Source organism: Netta rufina (assembly GCF_964035555.1).
Source record: "Netta rufina genome assembly, chromosome: 20".
In the NCBI taxonomy this organism is placed as follows: Eukaryota; Metazoa; Chordata; class Aves; order Anseriformes; family Anatidae; genus Netta; species Netta rufina.
In genome coordinates this window covers 6,034,648-6,052,461 of record NC_140144.1, presented here as the reverse complement: position 1 = coordinate 6,052,461, position 17,814 = coordinate 6,034,648, and the positions used below count along the sequence as shown (strand labels likewise).

The window sequence follows — 17,814 nt, the reverse complement described above, 5'->3', positions numbered from 1 at the left end:
CATGGCATGTAAACCCAGAATACAAATGCTTTGCTGTTCACACTCAAAATGGAAATGTTAGTTTATGGTAACTGTATTTGTAATTATAGCACATCTCAGTGTTGCTGGTGAGGTCAGTAGTGACTGGCACGGAGAAGCAGTAGATGTGTCAGTTGCCTGTTTTATGCAGATTTTTATGAAAAACACATACTGAAATGAAAGTCTTTGTTGGCATTTAGAATATTCTCCTGTAAATCTCAGGCTATCCCAAATAGTCATCCCAATGTGAAAAAAAAATGAGCATAAAAAGATTAATTGTGGTGGCAAAATTTTGAGGGGAGCAATTCAATACCTTGCTCAGAATTTCAAGGAAATATTTTAGGAGGTGAGTGACCTTTAATATACCTGTATGTAGACATCATTTTCAAAATTACAAATTAACAGAAAAGATATACCACGATGGTGAGAAGGAAGAGAGAAAATAAATTCCCAAGCCTCAGTGAGCTGAAATTAAGGGCAGATTTTCCTACCATTGCCTATTCCTTTGCTTTCCATTCACCCCCTACTGAATTAAGCAGCCATCAGGGCTGCTGAGGCCCGCTGGATAGCTTCATCTCCAAGAGTTTAACAGTTGATAATAAACAACAACACACCACAGGTCTGGCTTCAGAAGCAAATAATGAAGGGTTGTTTGGTGGAGAAACAGGCAGAAACAGCTGGAGTTAATAAGAGCGGGGATTTAATATTAGGGGATTATTTGATTTACTGGCTTTGCGGGGAAGTTTGACTTACTGAATTACAACTTTTTAAATGCAGCCTTGGAGGAAACATTTTGCTTGGATGAACCTGTTGGTTATTTGCCTGCAGGAGAACAGGGCACCGAGGGAAGCTGAAAGACCTGGGATGGTCTCAGCACCCAGAGCTCTGCAGGGAGGTTTTGTCATCCCTGGTCAGAGCTGATGTCCTTTCTCATACTGTTGTCCCAGTGAGAAAAAATTCAGCCCTCACCAAGGGTACTAGTTAGGGGTACACTGGGCAGTGCTTCAGGGCTGAGCTCTGTGCCACAAGGTCAGTACAGAACCCAGCTCTGCCCAGGACGTTGTCATGGCCTCTCTAGTGCCTACAGACACGAAGCCTGCCTAATTCCCTGGCCATCCCCAAGTCACAGAGCAGCTAACGTGCTAAAAAGGGATATCTGAAGATATCCATCTGCCTCCTAGACTTCTGTCAACAGCAAGCGTAAATGCTGCCGCGAAGGGCCAGGCAGCAGCTCACTGCTGGGGGCTCTGATTGTAAGGGACTGGCCAGTGCTGTGTTGCTGTTCCTCAGGTCACCCCAGGGCGCTGCTTGACCTCAAACCCTTTCCTTCCATCATCACAATAGACATGCAGCTGTGAAATCTGTCCCTAGCCAGCAGCTGGCTGCAGCTGGTGTGCCCAGAGCATCCCTGAGCTCACTGCGTTGGGCAGAGCTGCCACGGGTCTGGAGGCCAAGCCTTTGGCACTGCCCATCTCACTGCTGTGATCTTCCTCCCAATTAACCACAACGTGGGAATTCACACGCTGAGCAAAATCTGTTCCCCGTTCCCACCCAAAGCTGCCTTCCTGCTGGTTCCAGCACACAACGTGCACTGCCTTCATGGGGCAGCACTCGTGCTGCTGGGAGAGCTGGAGCTCCACCTAAACAGAGGCTGTGAGAAACTGGAGCCAGAGTAAAATCTACCTCCTCACCAACTGCTTGCCCCAGCTGTGTGTGCACCAGATGAGCAAATCCAGACAAAGGGCACATCTGGGGGCTGCTGCTCAGCTGCCCCACTCTGACAGCGCACGAGGTCTTGTTCACAAACTGTCTTTTGAACTCAAACCAGCCAGGACACGATTGCTTGACTCAATCCATGAACACCCAGGATATAGGATGCTGTGTAGCACTATGAGGAGGTGATAACCTTTACTTACTGCTGGTCCGGGGATTCCAGGAAAACCCACTGCTCCTGGTATCCCGGGGTGCCCCTGAAAGGGAAGGAAGAAGACATGCCTGGTGTTAGTTCCCAAAATCTGCTCAGCTGTTCTTCCCCCAAGTGAGAAGACAGAAAACGAGGCACTGCTGGCTGCCTGCAAGGTCTGGCAGGTCTGTTATTTGCCAGGGCAAAACAGCTGGGGCACACATGGCAAATGCCAGACCATAAAAAACCCAACCTCAACTCTAGCAGCAATATAAGCAGCGAGATTTTCTGAGCATCCCAGAACAGAGGGGGCTGAATTAATGTGAAAATCCATCTTTGGGTCTTGTGCTATGGTATGCAGGGGTGCATGGCAGAGCAAGACAGGATCTCACTAAGTCTCCTCTGTTAAACTCATCGACAAGGTTCCCCAGAGAGTGGTGCAAATGGCAAAGCAAAGCAGCCTGGCTGTGTGTGCAGGCAGCCCCACATCTCATGGTGGGATGTGACCACCAGAGGTTTGGAAATCCCTGCCCCCAGGCCCTGTCTGGCCCGTAGCCAGAACATTTGGGAAAAGATAACCCTTGGGGTGCCTTCGGGTGCCACAGCACCTGGGTAGTTCCTCGTTATCTGTTTGATGCAACAGGTCCTCGGCTGCTGGGAGATGCAGAACACACATGGAAACCCAGTGTTACTGGGGAGACTGTTGAACAGGAGTGCTGGGGAGAGGTTACACCTCAATAACCAGCCCAAAAATGGCCTCCTCCATCCCCCAGATACAGGACCAGTTTGCAGCTATTCTCACGTAACCAAAAGAGCAGGAGAAGCTGCACCTTTTGCTAGGAAAGAGGGAGAGGCAGCAGCAAGAGCGAGAGAATGCAGACTTACTCCTTACCATCGACCCCTTGACTCCTGGAGGGCCCGGGGGTCCCACTGAGCCACGGTCACCCTGCGAGAGACAAAAGTGAATGGGGAAGCGTGAGGAGTTGTGCTAACGAGCACTCTGTGCTGGCTGCAATGGGGATGTAGAGCAATGCAACAACTGGAAGACCCACAGATTGCAGCCTGTGCAGGCAAATTTCCACCAGAGGCTTCCAGTACAGAGTGCTAAACATCCTCCTTTAGGCACCCACCTCATCAGGGTAGCTAAAGGACTACAGCAAGAATTAGCTGACCCTCTGTGACCCAAGAGATGAGACTTTTCTATCGACTTCAAACCACTGAAGGACGAGAATCGAGCCACCCACTCAGGACCACCTTCGAGTCCAGGCAGTGCTGGGGCTGGATCCCAGGAGAGCTCCGGCCCATCCCACCCACGGCCTGCATGCCTCTGTTCGGCACTACCCCAGTTCCTACGCGTCCTGCCCTTTTCAGAGAGATGGATTTGAGAGCTGTGGTCATGAGGGGCTTGCTGAGAGCAGAGAATCACGCTGGAAAAAGGCAGAGAAGCTGTCTGGGACAGATGGCTGGTGATTTCAGGAAATCATAGGCATTTAGGGGTCCCATCCTGTGGCTCATAGTGAGACTGCAGTGCAAACAACGATCTGGAGGCCTGTGTTTATGAGGGATCCGGAGCTGGATTCCTCCTTAGCCCAGCTCCTGCCCTGACGACACCAGTCCTTTTAAAACAAGCCACCATTTGGCATTAAAATCAATAACATACACCCCCAAAATGACTTATTAATTCCAAAAGTCCTACTTATCCCCACAAACAGAACGTCTCACTTCTCCAAGGACATCCTTGGCCCTTCAGCTCAGCCAAGGACGGGGGATGAGGTGTGAGGCTCTGCAAGCACCACCATGCCCCCTGATGCTGTGGGCAGAGCTCTGGTTATGGGATGTCAGCTGCTGCTTTTTGGAGACTGGCAATTCCCACCACGAATGCCTGTGCCCTGTAATGCACCGGGAATTAGGTGTGTTGTGTTTGTGTGCTCGGGGGGATGAAGAGGAGGAGTTAGCAAATGCTGCCAAGGAGTTTACGCCCAAACTCTGACCTACCTTCCAAGGGCTATACTGTAAGGGGAAATATTTTCTGGGCTCTGAGCATCTTATTAAAAAGCAAGCCCCAGAGTATGTGTTGTCACCAGTTGGCCCTTGTAAACCAACGGCTTTTTTGTTTTCCTGTGAATGTATGGATTTTATTAAGTCTGTATTAACCGTATTGTTCTCTTTGATAATCTTTGGATTCTACTGGCTTCGGTCTTAAATTTTGCAGCTCTCGGGACAGAGATTGCTGACTCAGCTCTGTCTAATGAAAGCATATTTCCCACTTCATTTAGCTCGCAGCAACATAGTAAGCTGCAGGATGCTATGCCAACTGGAGGCCTGGTCAAGGTTTTGATTTGATGATAGTTATTTTTGTCATCTCCGAGTTTGTGTTGGTAAAGGAGAAGTCTGATAGAAGTCGCAGCTGTGCTGAAGATCTCCTAGGGCGGATTATAAAAGGACAGCGCAGGTTTGCTTGGACACCAGTGTAACATCACCGCGTTACAGTCGGTCTGCAGCTAGATAGGGCTCATGTGGTCAAGGCATTGGCACAGAACAGGGACAGATGTGATACTGGAGTTTACTGGAGTGGGAAAAAGGTCTTCCCATGTCTCCTGCCTGGCAGACCTCATATTTCCCATTCAATTCAGATCTGCAGCTGCCACTGAGACCCACACAGGGCTCACTCAGTCACTGACTTTCTGCGTAACCACCTTGGACACTTCACAGATGCTTTATTCCTATGCTTTCCTCCTGTAAAACGCAGCCCTCATCACGTCCTGCCTTTTACTTCTTGTGTGCCTTGGCAGTTTGGACTGAGCCTGCTTCTGCTACTGCCCCACCAGAGGAGAGCACAGGGCTCCCCAGGGCTGCCGCAGACAAGCAATAAAAAGCATTTGCAGTGAACACAGCGTAACTGTCACAGAGGCTTGACATCATTACCCAGAGGACAGGGCTTGAAGTAATAAAAGAGAGCGAGTGAGCTGATGTGCGGAATGCATCATTTTATGCTCTTTACTATCTTTATGGCTGGACTGTGAATAATTAAGCCACCAATGAAAACCAGCACTCTGCAGCTGAAATATAATGAATGACATAGATGATTTGTCTTTAAAAGCTACCCTTGAATATAATTTTACACTCTAATAGGAAAGGAATTAACGGCCATTTGCTTTTTATGGAAAATAAAGTCATTTTTCTTCCTGGAGGAAGCATGTATCTGTGCTGTACACAAGAGGGCACCAGCCCTTAGCAGCGTGCCCAAGGCTAGCACAGGGCAGGCAGACAGCATGGTCCTTGGTGTAGTGAAACATTTGGACAGGCCTTTGCTCGGATACACGGCTGTGCTCTTTGATGATTTCTGCACCTGGGAATTTGGTGAGACCTCCTTTCGACAGCAGGCTCAGCCCTGGTCCTGTGTGACCCTGTTAGCAACGCAGCCTGGGCTTGTGAGCACATCTCTGCACGAATCCATCTGTAACCTAAACCCCTCAGACCTCTCCTGTGACCAGAAGCACAGGGCTGATGGGTCCTTCGTCTCCAGGAAAAACAGAATTGACTGTCAAATACAAGTCTTCTGGCAGATTATGAATGAATACAGCTTAAATAATCGGTGTTTTCAGAGAAGAGTTGACAGCATCTCCTTGGAGGGTAAGGATACTAATTTCTATGCAAAATGGGTGACTTGTGCCTGGCCCACGACTCGCTCAGACACCCTGGATGTGCTGCTTTCCCAGCTGGGTGTTACACTGACACGACAACTTAAATCCCTTCAATCTTCCCCCGCCCCAGTCTCCCTCATCCTGCAACAGGAAGAGCAACCAGCTCGTTGCAAGCAACCTTACCTTTTCTCCCACTATTCCAGGCTCCCCTACCGGACCAATGAAGCCCATTAGACCCTGAGGAAAGAGAAAAGCACCATTAATTCTCAGTTCTACTCGCTGCGAAAGTCAACGATTTCTTTGGTCCACCTTGCTGGCTGAAGCAGCAGAGCATCCCTCGAATGCAGCTCAGTAATTCCTCCTGGCTACCAGAGCGCACGGAGCTGCTCCCGGCCATGGGAACGGCTCACTCCACAGCTGGCTCTGCTTTGGGCGCCAGCTGGAACGGCAGCACGAGGAGCTGCAAGAGCCACAACACACGCTATAGGGGATGAGTTAAGCACGTTTCGCAGAAAGGCCGAGGCCGTGGTGTGGCTTTGTTTTGTAAGCATTTCCCCAAACGTCAGCACAGCTTCCCCAGGAGCATCGATAGCGGGAGCTCCTGGGTCGCACAGAGCTGGGACTCACCGTCATTTCTACTGCTGCACTGGCTACGTTTCCTCTGGGTTAACTGAGCCACTTCAGACCTTCGTGCAAACTAATTTTGCCTTGGATAGTATCATGCTGTTGGGACGCTAGTAGGAAATAAAAGTCTGAGGACACAGCCAGAGGGGCCAGCAGGGCAGCAGACCTGTCCCACTACTCAGAACATATCTTGGAAAAAAAAATCTAAACAGGATTTGTCAGCATTTAACAACATTTTGGATAACGAAGAAAAACACAGAACTGCTTTTAATTAGGGAGATGGAAACAAGCTATCTTGAGCTAAGATCCCTGAGAAATGGTGTACAGCACCCTCCCCAACAACCCCAGTGCGTTTCTGGCTCTGGGGATGCAGAAGAGCATCCTCTCTGCCACTGCCGGCTCTCCCGCTACGCAATTCCCATGACCTCGTCCCTAGTCTCAGCAAGGGTCATTGGAAGATAGCTATCTATATTTAGTTAGTCCAGTGAATCTGTAACTAAAGGGATTCGCTTCCTGTTGAAACACTTCCTAACCTGCCCACAGCTGGCAGGGTGCTGTCGGTTCAGCCATGCCCAGGCTTGTTTGACTTTAGGCAACATCCTGACGGCTACCGGGAGGTGGCTGCTGGGCATGTCAGAGACAGGGGATGGATTCTCCACTGGTACCATCCTGCTATTTCTCTCTGTAAAAGTAATTTGAAATCTTCATAATAAATTGCAAGTTCTTCTGTTGCACTTCAACACCAAGGAGGTTTTCAAATGGCACCCTCAAGAAAACATCCAGAACGAACAAACGCAACGGGGGGAAAAGCTATACCTGCAAAGCAACACTCTGGAGTGTGGTCCCAGAAAAGCGGGAGGTTTTCACCCTGATATCCCCTTTCTAAGGGGATAACAAGAAAAAATGCAAAGGTTTCCTTGCCATACTCCTGTTTCTTTGCTTTCTCCATCCCCAGCTGGGCCAAGATACACGTGCAGCCTGTAGAGGAGCTCTGTGCAGCTGGTGCATTGCTGTGGCTGTTCACAGCAGTGCTCTGATGGTGCAAGGTGCTACAGAGGAGCTACTCACAGGTTGTGTGTCTTCCCCCTGCCACCAAAAGCCTCTTTTCCATGAAGTTACGCTCACAACATAAAGCTGTGTCATAAAATACCCTCACTGCTATTCCCACATGCGAGACCCAGCAGTTGTATTCAGAGACATAAACCACGACGAGGGTCACTCTCCAGTGCCTTTCAGAGGGAGTAACTTCTGATAATAGCTCCAAATGTCAAGAGTCTTCATGCATTAATGTCCTTCGCATGGTGCAATTAAATGTCGTCCTTCAAACCTCAGTGGAGCTCCTCCCTGAGGCACACTGATGGCACAGAAGCATCCCTCCCTTGGACACCCAGCTGGCTGTGCCTCTTGCAGTGAGCAGCCACGTGCTTCTGTGGAGCCGTAGAGCCCTTGTCAGGCTCTGCACGGGAGCAATATCCAGGTGAGAAGCATTTGGAAAAACTCATGGGAGAAGGAAACGAGTGCAGAGCCTGGAGTTAGATGCTTACATTAGAAATTCATCCAGGGATGATGTCCCAGGCAACTGCTGTGCTGCAATGGAAATACTGACTAATCACAGGAAGGCAACAACTACCAGGAGAGCTCTGCTATCCCGCCAGGGACTCCATGTCACCAACTCTTCCGTCAGTACTGACATCGTTTTTGCTGTGTCTGAAGCTGCAGCAGACCCTGTGCACAAGTGTGCTGCTGTGGCCAGGCTTCACGGAGCGAGAGCAAAGCCGCGCTCCACCGAGCAGGAGATCGCCCGCCGCAGGAACCCAAGGGACAGCAGGCAAACCTGCAGGATCTGCATATGCAAGGTTGCCACTGGGTGGCATTGCTAAAGGCTGCTGAATCAATTATCCCTTTAATTAGACACAAGTGCGGATACATAGCTGATAACTGCTTCAAGTTACTGAGGTTTTCCATAGCCCAAGGCCACAAAGTTGGCAAATGCTAAGGCAGAGGGGAGGATGGAAAAGCAATGAGATGAAACAAGGCAATGTATTGCTAAACAAAAAGGAGATAAACAAAAGAAGCAAGAAAGAGTAAATATATTCATTTCCAATTTCTCAAAAACCTGCAGACATCCCTCTCCTTTCTCCCTTTAAGAGAGGGAAGATGCTCTCTAAGATGTTTCTGGGGTACTTAGGTCGGTCCCTGCAGAAGAACAGAGATTCCCTGCTCCTGCAGCAAATGTTGTTACCGGTCAGAACACGGCTGTTCCAAAAACATTTTGCAGGGGCTGGGGTGCATCCAAACTTGTACACCCAAACTCAGGCTTGCAGGCTGGTACTTCTGACACACTGTCCGTGGCAGCATCAGCTCCCACCCTGAAGTCTCTCAGGAATCTGGGTCATGAAGCGAGATGTACTGCTTGTGCTTCCCGGCCAAGCTGGTGGTGCTCTCCAGATGGCATGCAGAGCCCTGATTGCAGCACAGCAAGCGGCCCACGAGCCCAGCACCCTCCCGAGACCCCTCTCTCTGTCACAGATGTGCCATTTGTTAGCGCAGCTCGGGCAGAAAGCTGCCAGCACTGCCAACGCAAGCAGGGCTGAGGCAAACGCTGCACCTGCTGTGTGGGTAAATGGATGGAGGGGGAGTGCAGCCAACATTTCTGGCCTGGTTTTCACTCCAGAAACGGGGAAAATTCTGCCTGTTCTGGTACATTACATTGCTGCCCCAGGGAAGACATTGCTGCTCCCAGCATACCGAGGAAGAGGAGCATCCCGTGGTGTCACCGTAGCCAGATGGAGAGCAGGGACCCCGAGACGTGGACAGGCTTCCAGCACGGTAGCTCTGCGGTGTTTGCAGCCAGTGCTGGCTGCTCTGGGCTGGATTAACCAGCGCTGCTGTCTGCAGGCAGACAGAGCATGGAATAGATACGTCTAGGCAAGATAAATCTTGGTAAGTTATTGGGAGTCTCTGAAACAAGCGGGGAAGATTGGGTAACGATATCCTTCACTGGCCGGAATGGTACAGGTGCTGAAGGGAATATACGCAGCAGAAGATTTAGGTTTTAAGAACCAGAAAGGTCATTGGCAGCAACCCTTAAATCAAAGTGTGTGTGAATTATGGGCATTACACTAAAATGGCTGTGGCATAACATTTTTCCCCCGGTTCTCAGGGTTGAAAAGAAGCTCTACATCACACATGACTGCAGGCAGATTGCGTAATGATGCACGTGAAGTCCTAGCAGCGGTGGCTGCCCTGATGAAGGGCCACAGTATACAGGAAGGAATGTAAAACATTTGTACTGGATGGGGAGTTCAGCATGTCGCTCCTGATTCAGTTGCTGTACTCCCCAGCCAAGGACATGGCAGAAAAAGGATGGAGATTGTTAAAAAGTTGCTGGAGGCTTGAGGGGCAGAAAGGGGGAGACCAGCAGATTGTAATTCCTAACTCCTGCCTGGTTTTCCCCATTTATTTTCCAGCCCTGTCATAATTAAGCCCCCCCTCTTGGCTGCATCAACAGAGAGCAAGTCAGCAATGAGGCCTTGCATAAATCATAGCCCATTTGAGAGGAACAAGCGAACGGCGAGCGCAGCGTGAGCAGGGTCTCCCAGGGACGGCACCGCCAGTCGCTCCCAGCAGGAACCGATGGTGGCCTTTCTGTTTTACTGGTTCGCTAGAACTCAAAACAAAACAAAGCAGGGACAAAGGGTGGGAGGGAGTAAATGTACAATCCTCCCATTCAGATGAAAGAAAGGGAAAGTAAAACAGTAAATATCGCAGTTTAAGGGAGGACGCTCTGACCCGCAAAGGGAAGCCACGCGGTTTAACCCTCTGCACACCACAGCTACCCGGGGCCATGTCCCTCTGGGAAACGGGTGACGGGAATGTGGTGACACATGGACATCGTGCCTGGTCAGAGCAAGGAGGCTGCGTGCCCTCACGTGCCCATAAAGCCCTGAATGGGGATCCCAGATGGGTCTGCAGCTCAGAAAGAGACGCTGGAAGGAAAGGTAGTTGCACTGGGAAGGTGCTGCTGTGAGATGTAGGAACATCAGTGAATTCCCTGCTTGCTTCTCAGCGACCCATCTGACCCTGTTCAAGTCAACTCCACGTCAGACCCCACCTGCAGAGCTGATATCACAGCACCTCCCTCCTCTGTAAGGGTGCTGCAAGGAGAACACACTGAACAGAGAACCGACAGTGCTCGTTTCCTTTGACAAATTATTTCAGAATAACATCTGCTGTTGTTGGGACAACATCCTTCCTGCCTGAAGGAAGAAATACCCCCTAGATGAGTGTTTGCCTTCCCTGCAGGGTGTGATGGGGACACAGATGACCACAACGTTGCCATGCTTCTTGGACGGGAGGAAGGATTCAGAAAGCTGTTCCTGCCACGACAGAACCTCATTCCCACTAAGGACGTTTGTCAGCCTTGGCCTTTTTCAGCTGGCACAGGTCTTCACTGATATTTTCAGCCTCTAGTGCAGGGTGCTGCTTCTCCTGTAGGGCTCTCTGACCTTCAGGATGGACACTGAGGTGAACTCCCAGCTCTGGGATGGGAAAGCTGGTGGCCTGGGCCAGTGGCTCCGTGTTCTTCATCAGGTTATTCTGCCTCCATCTACTTGCAAGGAAAGGTTAAATCACACATTTCAGGGTACAGGGGAGATTGCAGCTGGACTTCCAGCATTTGAAGACGACAGGTATCTTATGAATGAACTTTCCCAGCCAGCATCCTTGCGATGGAAAAACAACGCATCAGGAACTGCCGTGTGCCTTAAAAACTCAGCTCCTCAGTGAGAGCTCAAGTGTCTGGAAACACTACAGGAACTCCCACGTTAGCTTAAACAGGTGTCCGTACGAAAGGGGAGAGAGCTGCAACGAGATGGATGGCTGGTCTTTTCTCATGCTGTCATGCTGAGGGTTTCCAGCCAGAGGAAACCCACAGGGAGGGCAGAGCAGCAAGTCTGGGATGCCTGACCACTGCTGTTGTGCCTCCAAGGCCTCCCCAGGAGCAAACAGGGAAAAGCTGAAGGTGGCTTTCAGCACCAAATGACCTTGTTAGCTTGACCCCTCAGAGCTCTGCAAAAAAACAACGCAGCCCTAAGACCAAATGCTGAGGCTCAGGAGGACGGAAAAGCCAACACTCTGGCACTGTTCAGCAGAGGTGTGATGGGAAGGGAGGTTATTTCTCACTAAGCCGCTGCGACATTTTTCTTCTAATGACTTAACTGGTATGGAAATGGAAATTCTTTCTGGGTGATATTTCTAGACAGAGACTAATTGACTAAGAATAATGCAGGCAGCTTTCATACCACTGTGCTGGTTTCGGTGTCAGCGGAGGCCAGCTGTGTTTTCTTTTCAGCGAACAGTGCCTACAGTTTGCATCCAAGGTCAGTCCCGAGGGATGGTAAAGCATAATAATCCTAATGATGCTTTGTCCTTCAGTGGCAACATCTTGTTAAGGTTCTCAAAGCACTTCTAAATATTTATTTCTAACTGTAATACAGCAGTATCCACATGTACCACCTGAAAATAGGAGGCATAGTGCTCAGCCCAAGGTGTTTCCCTGTCAGTTCTCCTCTCACCAGACCCCAGACTGGAAGGCAGCACTGGCTTGTGCCCTCTACAGGAGGGGAAACTGAGGCATGGAGCACTGGGAGGTGCTCCCCAAGGCCATACACAGGGTGCTAAAGCTGCAAACAGCACTTGGGCTGCAGCCTCAGGTGTGTGGAGCAGCTTCGTTTCTTCAGTTGTTGCTCTTCATGCAGTAAATCATTAACCATAGTATAGAAGGGCCTCTAATTTCCAGCCATAAATCCTTGATATGAACCATCCTTGATTCATACCGAGGCCCATCAGATTGCTTGGTACTGAACAGGATCCATCATGGCTTTTTTTTGACACACTTGGTCAGAAACCCACAAGTAAGTGACCCTCAGCTGTTGGATACAGAGGAAAGAAAAGCCAGGGAGACTGACGAACTAAACCAAACCAAACTTGCTGACCATAGGCAGGGAAAGTGCTGGGAAGGACAGCTGTGCTGAGCAGCGACACCCTCTTTGCCAGGGCCAGAGGCTGCATCCAGCCTGGTGTGGTCATGTAGGAACGCAGAGAACATGTTGGAGGCTCCGCGGCTGCAATTTCAGGGTTGGTGGTGGACAAGCTGGTTGGTTTCAATCACAGGCACGGCAACGATTGTTTCTCTTTCCTTGATGCCTGTGGTTCCCCTGAAGCCTACAGGGATAATGAACGTCCCCTGCTAACCCAGCAGAACGTTCTCTCTTGCGGTACACTGAAATGCAGCTCAGTGTCTCTCCTGCCCAGGGCCTGGGTCCTTTGGCTGCTGTCTCCTCTGAAAGCAGCGCAGCACCTCAAAGCAGGGGGTCCTACCCTTAAAACCTACATAAGCAAAGCCTGGAAATTGTCCCTTTGTGAATAAGTGGAATACACAGAACTCCATAATCTCTTTCATTTCCAAGGCTTTGCCTCCTAGAGAAGCACAGCCAGTTTTGCATGCTATAGTGCTGCCAGCATGGCCAGCACGTCCACCTGAACTGTGACTTTATCAGACAGCCTATGGGAAAACCTCTAGCTCAAAACAGACCCCATGGCTCCTGGCAGTGCTGTTTGTTGAGAGCTACAGCTAGACTACGAGATGTGTTTCCTATGTCACAGCTGGAGCACCAGGACCACAGAGAGGTTTGAGGTGGTCAGAAGCCCCTGGCCATTGCCCTCTGCCTGCACACTGCTCATCCAGAAGATGTTAAACACAGGAGACCATCAAACAGACAAGAAAAACAAGGAGTTTACCTGCTCACCAACTTTCCCTGGTCGGCCGTGGTTTCCTGGCTCGCCCTGCATGACAAGAGGAGAGGAGGCACATGGTTAGCTGCTGCTCCCAGTCAGCCCCTCACTCATTACAACATGATTCTGTGTACACCATCATTTAGGAAGCTGCTTCTGAATTGTGGAACACCAGCAAGAGGCAACCTCTTACAAGAACTTCTTACACAGCCCATTTTTTTGAAAAATAATCCAAAGCAAGAAACATAGCTGCCACAAACACGGAGACAAACATGACACAAACGTGCTGTTTTGAGTGAAATGCCCCTAAAAGTTGCTGGTCCTGCTGTGGTAACATAACCTACACAAACCCAAACTCAAACATTGAAACATAGGCTGCCTGCTCTCCTGTGGCATAGCCTAGTCCTGGGTGATTTATCCATATGGTTAATAAGGTGTGAGTTCTCATCAGGGATCCTCTTGAAGCCAGGGTGTTTCTACCCCATCATGTTTCTATCTGAACAGCTGAGTAAAATGGACAGATGAAGGCAGAAATGCATCAGTCACAGATTAAGAGTGATTAACCAAAAGATCTGAAGAACATCTAGTAGAAGCAAGAGTGTGGATGCCATGGGGAGGTGCTGTTCCTGAGTGACAGAGGAAAAGGGATCGAGAAAATTCACCGGCTGGTGGAAGGGTCACAATAACAAAAAGCAACCCAAATATTCCCAGGCAATGCTGCACCCTGATTCTGCTCTTACAAAACCTCCACCATAGGCAAATTACTGTCACATGGAGCAGGAAAACCACAGGAACGACGCACACAAGCTAAATCATAGTGTAGGATCAGAGAAATTCACAGAATGGGGAAAATGAGGGCTGAAGAGAAAAACAGGAGGAAGAGGAGAAATCCAAACCTGCATGTGGGACAGCCATGGCAGCACGAAAGGCCACACCGTGCCCCTGGACAGGCCATCCAGGGGCCAGAGTCACCGCTCAGCAGTATTGTCTCTGGGTGACGGCAGCTGTATTTTCTCAGTAGGCAGATACTCCAGATGTGCTGCCAGACCACATTTTTGCTATTTACTGCTTGAAGAGGTTGTTTTTGTTGGGATTTCTCTTCCCTTTTGAGTGTGGGTTTGTGGAGCGGGCTGCCCTGGGATGGCTCCTGCTGCTAATTAGGCAGCAGAGATAGGAATGATGTGCATTGTTTTAGAACAAAAATGTGGAGAAACAATGGAAAATAACATGAGATGATGGAGGGTGGTGGTGGTGAATATCAGAGGAGAAACACTATATAACAAAGCACATGGCTCAAAGAACACACCATCATTCTTCCTTCTGAAGAAACCAAGCAAGAACTGAGACCCCAAAATTGAGAGAAAAAGATAAAACCTCAGTTCCCCTTGTCCTCTCTGAAATGAATACCCTAGGCTTGGAGCACTATGAAATTGAGAAAAGAGACATCCCTCTACCTCTTCTCCTTTCTACTCACTGCTTCCCTGATCATTAACCAACTCTTTCCTTACCTTTGGACCATCAGGACCAGGTCTTCCCGGAAATCCCTTCCGGCCAGGTCGACCCTGAAATACACAATAAATATGAAAAGCTAAATAATGACTCCTGCAGCTGCCCTGGGTTACAGCAATGTGTCTGTGAATCCATATGAGAAGGTGCAGCTTACAAGCAACACTCCCAGCCAATCCATCGTGCTAAGGATGCAGCAGTCCTCACTGATGCCAAGGCAACACAAGAAGAAAATGCTGTCTCGAGTGACACTGGGTTTGATTTATGTGGAACATGTTCAGACAGCTACTCTAAGGTTCAGCACATTTCTGCCCCTGCAGCTCGATTCCATTGCTTAAACATCACATCAGAAACATTATTCATGGACTGTAATCAACCAAGCCAAGGTATCTGTTGCTGCCTTTTAGCTCATCCTCTGCAGTATTTAGTTGGATTTATTTGACTTCCAGAAATTTTCCTGTGATGCCAGCAAAGACACCAGCTTCCTGAGCATCCAAAGATGGCACTTCCCTGGTGTTGGCAGGGACTTGGCCATGTAGGCTTCTTGTGGGCTCTATCCCTGGCATCGAGAGAGGGTTTGGGAGCAGGAGTGTCCCTGCAGTGGAGCAAGCCAGGCTGACATCCACAGCTAAATTTAGAAAAGCACGAATAAACCTGCAGACCCAAGGGTTCATGTTGATCCTTCCCTCTAGCTAGGAGAACAATTACGGCGTTCTCCCAGGCACTGAGGTAACTGGATTTGTTACGTTGTTCCAAGAAAGGAATAAAAGTATCTAATAGAATAATGGGGGAAATGCAAGATAAAAATTTATTTCCGCATCCACTTAGAAGCTCTCAGCAGTTTCCAATTTACAAGATATTTCACTATCTTGCAATAACAATTATGTTCATAACCATTATAAAACCCTGTGAGCTGGCAGGCTCACAGATACAATAATACTCTTTCTGCTTCTCCTAACTGCATTTCTGCAATACATCACCATGTTCAGAGTGATGTAGATGACAAAAAGGACTCTACTTCAATGTCCTGTCTTTTTTCTTACTTTTCCTTCTACTTTCATTGAAAAATACCATAAATCAAGGAAGCAAACAACAGAGCTGCTTACAAAGATGCTTTCCAGTCAAAGTACTTTATCTTGTGCATGAATGTTAGATAGTTTTTCAAGGTCTGAAACTTTAAACAAATTATAAAATCAGTCTTACTCAACATCCTGTGAAAGACTGTTCTGTGACTTTCATACGTCCTGGATCAAGCAATTGGACAATGCAATATTTTCTAGAAGAGCAGATGACTTCCCACTTCAAGCCAGAAGGGTTGAAGCTTCATGTTATTTCAACTACAATTTCATGGCAAAGTCAACAGAGCTGGTAGTAACTGAGTAAACCACTAAAACTTACCTCTGGACCAGGGACTCCTGGTGGTCCTAAGGGTCCTTCATCTCCCTGAGGAGAAAATAAATTAAAATAAAGGGCAAAGTAGTGACAAAGCCTGGTTTCACCATGCACAAGAATGAAAGGTCTGCAGTATGAGCAGCAGTTAAACACAGGCTGTGTGTTCAGCTGTCACATTTTAAAAACTGACTCCTGCTGAACCCCTACAGAAGGAAGCTCAACATCTCTGAGGCTCCCCAACTCCTCTCCCCACATCAGAAATACAGTCTGAAGTCAAGTCCTGCCAGTAAAGGCCACCCAAAATTTGACCGAAGTCAACACCAGTTGGGTGGGCTTATCATGGGCTGAATTTGGCCCATGGGATACATTGGACATGCTCACAGGGCTCTGTTTCATGTGATTTGGCAGGGACATGGATGCTGTTGAGCTCTCTACTCTTTTTCTTTTTTTCTTTTTTTTTTTTTTTTGCCCCACGAAAACAGAGATGCAAAATTTCCCACAGAACCATTTGGCAACTGCGTGGAGGTTTCCCTTTTGCTTTCAAATGGGACTACACTTGCTACACGATGGAGCTATCTCAAAATCTCACACAGCAATTGGACTCGGTCTTCTCCCTTGGCTCTGCACCAGTTTCTAATGTGATAGGATCAGATCTACAGTTTCTAGGAGACCTTCAATTAAGCTTCACAAAAATTATCTCAAGTGTCTAAAACCAACTGCCAAGAGAAATTAAAAGCGCCCTTGGCAGCCACGGTTCTTGCTGCTCTCATTTAGGTGGTCAGCCGTGGTAATGAAGTGGCATGAGCTGGCGGGCTGAACTTGGGACTGGAAGTCAGGAACCCAGCCCGGTGGGCTCAGACAAGCCACCCACAGTATGCCACATTTGTAAAGAGGGTGTAATTCACAGCCTTGACCTTCTGCCTCAGGTAACAGAAGCAGTGAAGGCACAGTCGTATTCTGTGGTGCACATTCAGAGTCCCTCAGCACAGCTCACGTCAAAGTCCATGTCCATGTCTTCAATCTTACTTTTATGCTCACTAACTAGAGTAAATTGAAGGCAGCTTGGTCATGCCTGCCTGAACCTGGAATGCAGGGCTTCGATTCACTTTGTAAATTGCCTAGAATATTTTTTCCCTATTTCAGTGCAAATAAATGAGCTAATTTGCATTAATCACATTTAGAGAGCAAGCAAAAGAATTCCCAGAAAAAGTTCAGAATGATTGGTGCTATTAGTCTGAGCTGCAGCCCACGTGTGCACTAAGTATTTTTTGCAAAATGTATCATGACTCCAAACAGCTTACACTGATCTGACCCAGAATAAACTACACTGTAGCCGCTGGAGTTGCAATGGGATAAACAGGAGGGCTCTTGGGCCTTCTCTGCTGCCGCCATGAAGTATTTGCAGCTCTAGGACAATTAAATCAATGACAATTTTCCCTTTTCAATGACTGTGACTGGAATTAAGCTTCAAGTCTTCCTGTGCAGTGGAAGGTGAAAGCTGCAAGCTCTGAGATGCTGGGGCAAACAAATCTTTGCAAATAGCAGTTTCAGTTTCTGCATTTTTTTTACAAATAACGTTGCTCCATGTGAGACAGCAGAGTCTGCAGGTCTCACAGTTGAAAGAAAACACACTTGAAAGGAGTAGAAAGCAAAAGCCAGGTCAGGGCATGTCTGTGCAAAGGGATGTGCAGGGAAAAGGGCATTAACATCCGTTCGGGAGTGTGTGTGGGTGTGGGGGAACAGACTTAAGAAGAAAAGCCGGTGCAGAGTTTAGGGTCAAGGGATGCCAGCAGTGACTGGAAGCAAGGCCCTCAGGGCCTAGGGGAAGCTCCTCTTCTGTGGGTTTCTGACCGGTGAATATAAGCATTTACTTCCAAATTCTGAGGGACAGAAGGATTTCAAAACACAGGCACCACTTCAGTGTGCATTAAT

At 48.6% G+C, this 17,814-nt stretch overlaps 1 protein-coding gene across 1 annotated transcript in view; it reads right to left on the bottom strand.

Moving 5' to 3' along the window:
• COL27A1 (collagen type XXVII alpha 1 chain) overlaps positions 1-17,814 on the bottom strand; it is a gene marked incomplete at its 5' end in the record, with an annotated part of 148,529 nt that overhangs the window by 50,777 nt on the left and 79,938 nt on the right. Inside the window, 6 exons of the mRNA XM_084298834.1 lie at positions 1,935-1,988; positions 2,814-2,867; positions 5,749-5,802; positions 12,991-13,035; positions 14,493-14,546; positions 15,889-15,933. Of these exons, the coding sequence (XP_084154960.1) occupies positions 1,935-1,988; positions 2,814-2,867; positions 5,749-5,802; positions 12,991-13,035; positions 14,493-14,546; positions 15,889-15,933 (306 nt within the window). The remainder of the gene's footprint in view (positions 1-1,934; positions 1,989-2,813; positions 2,868-5,748; positions 5,803-12,990; positions 13,036-14,492; positions 14,547-15,888; positions 15,934-17,814) is intronic.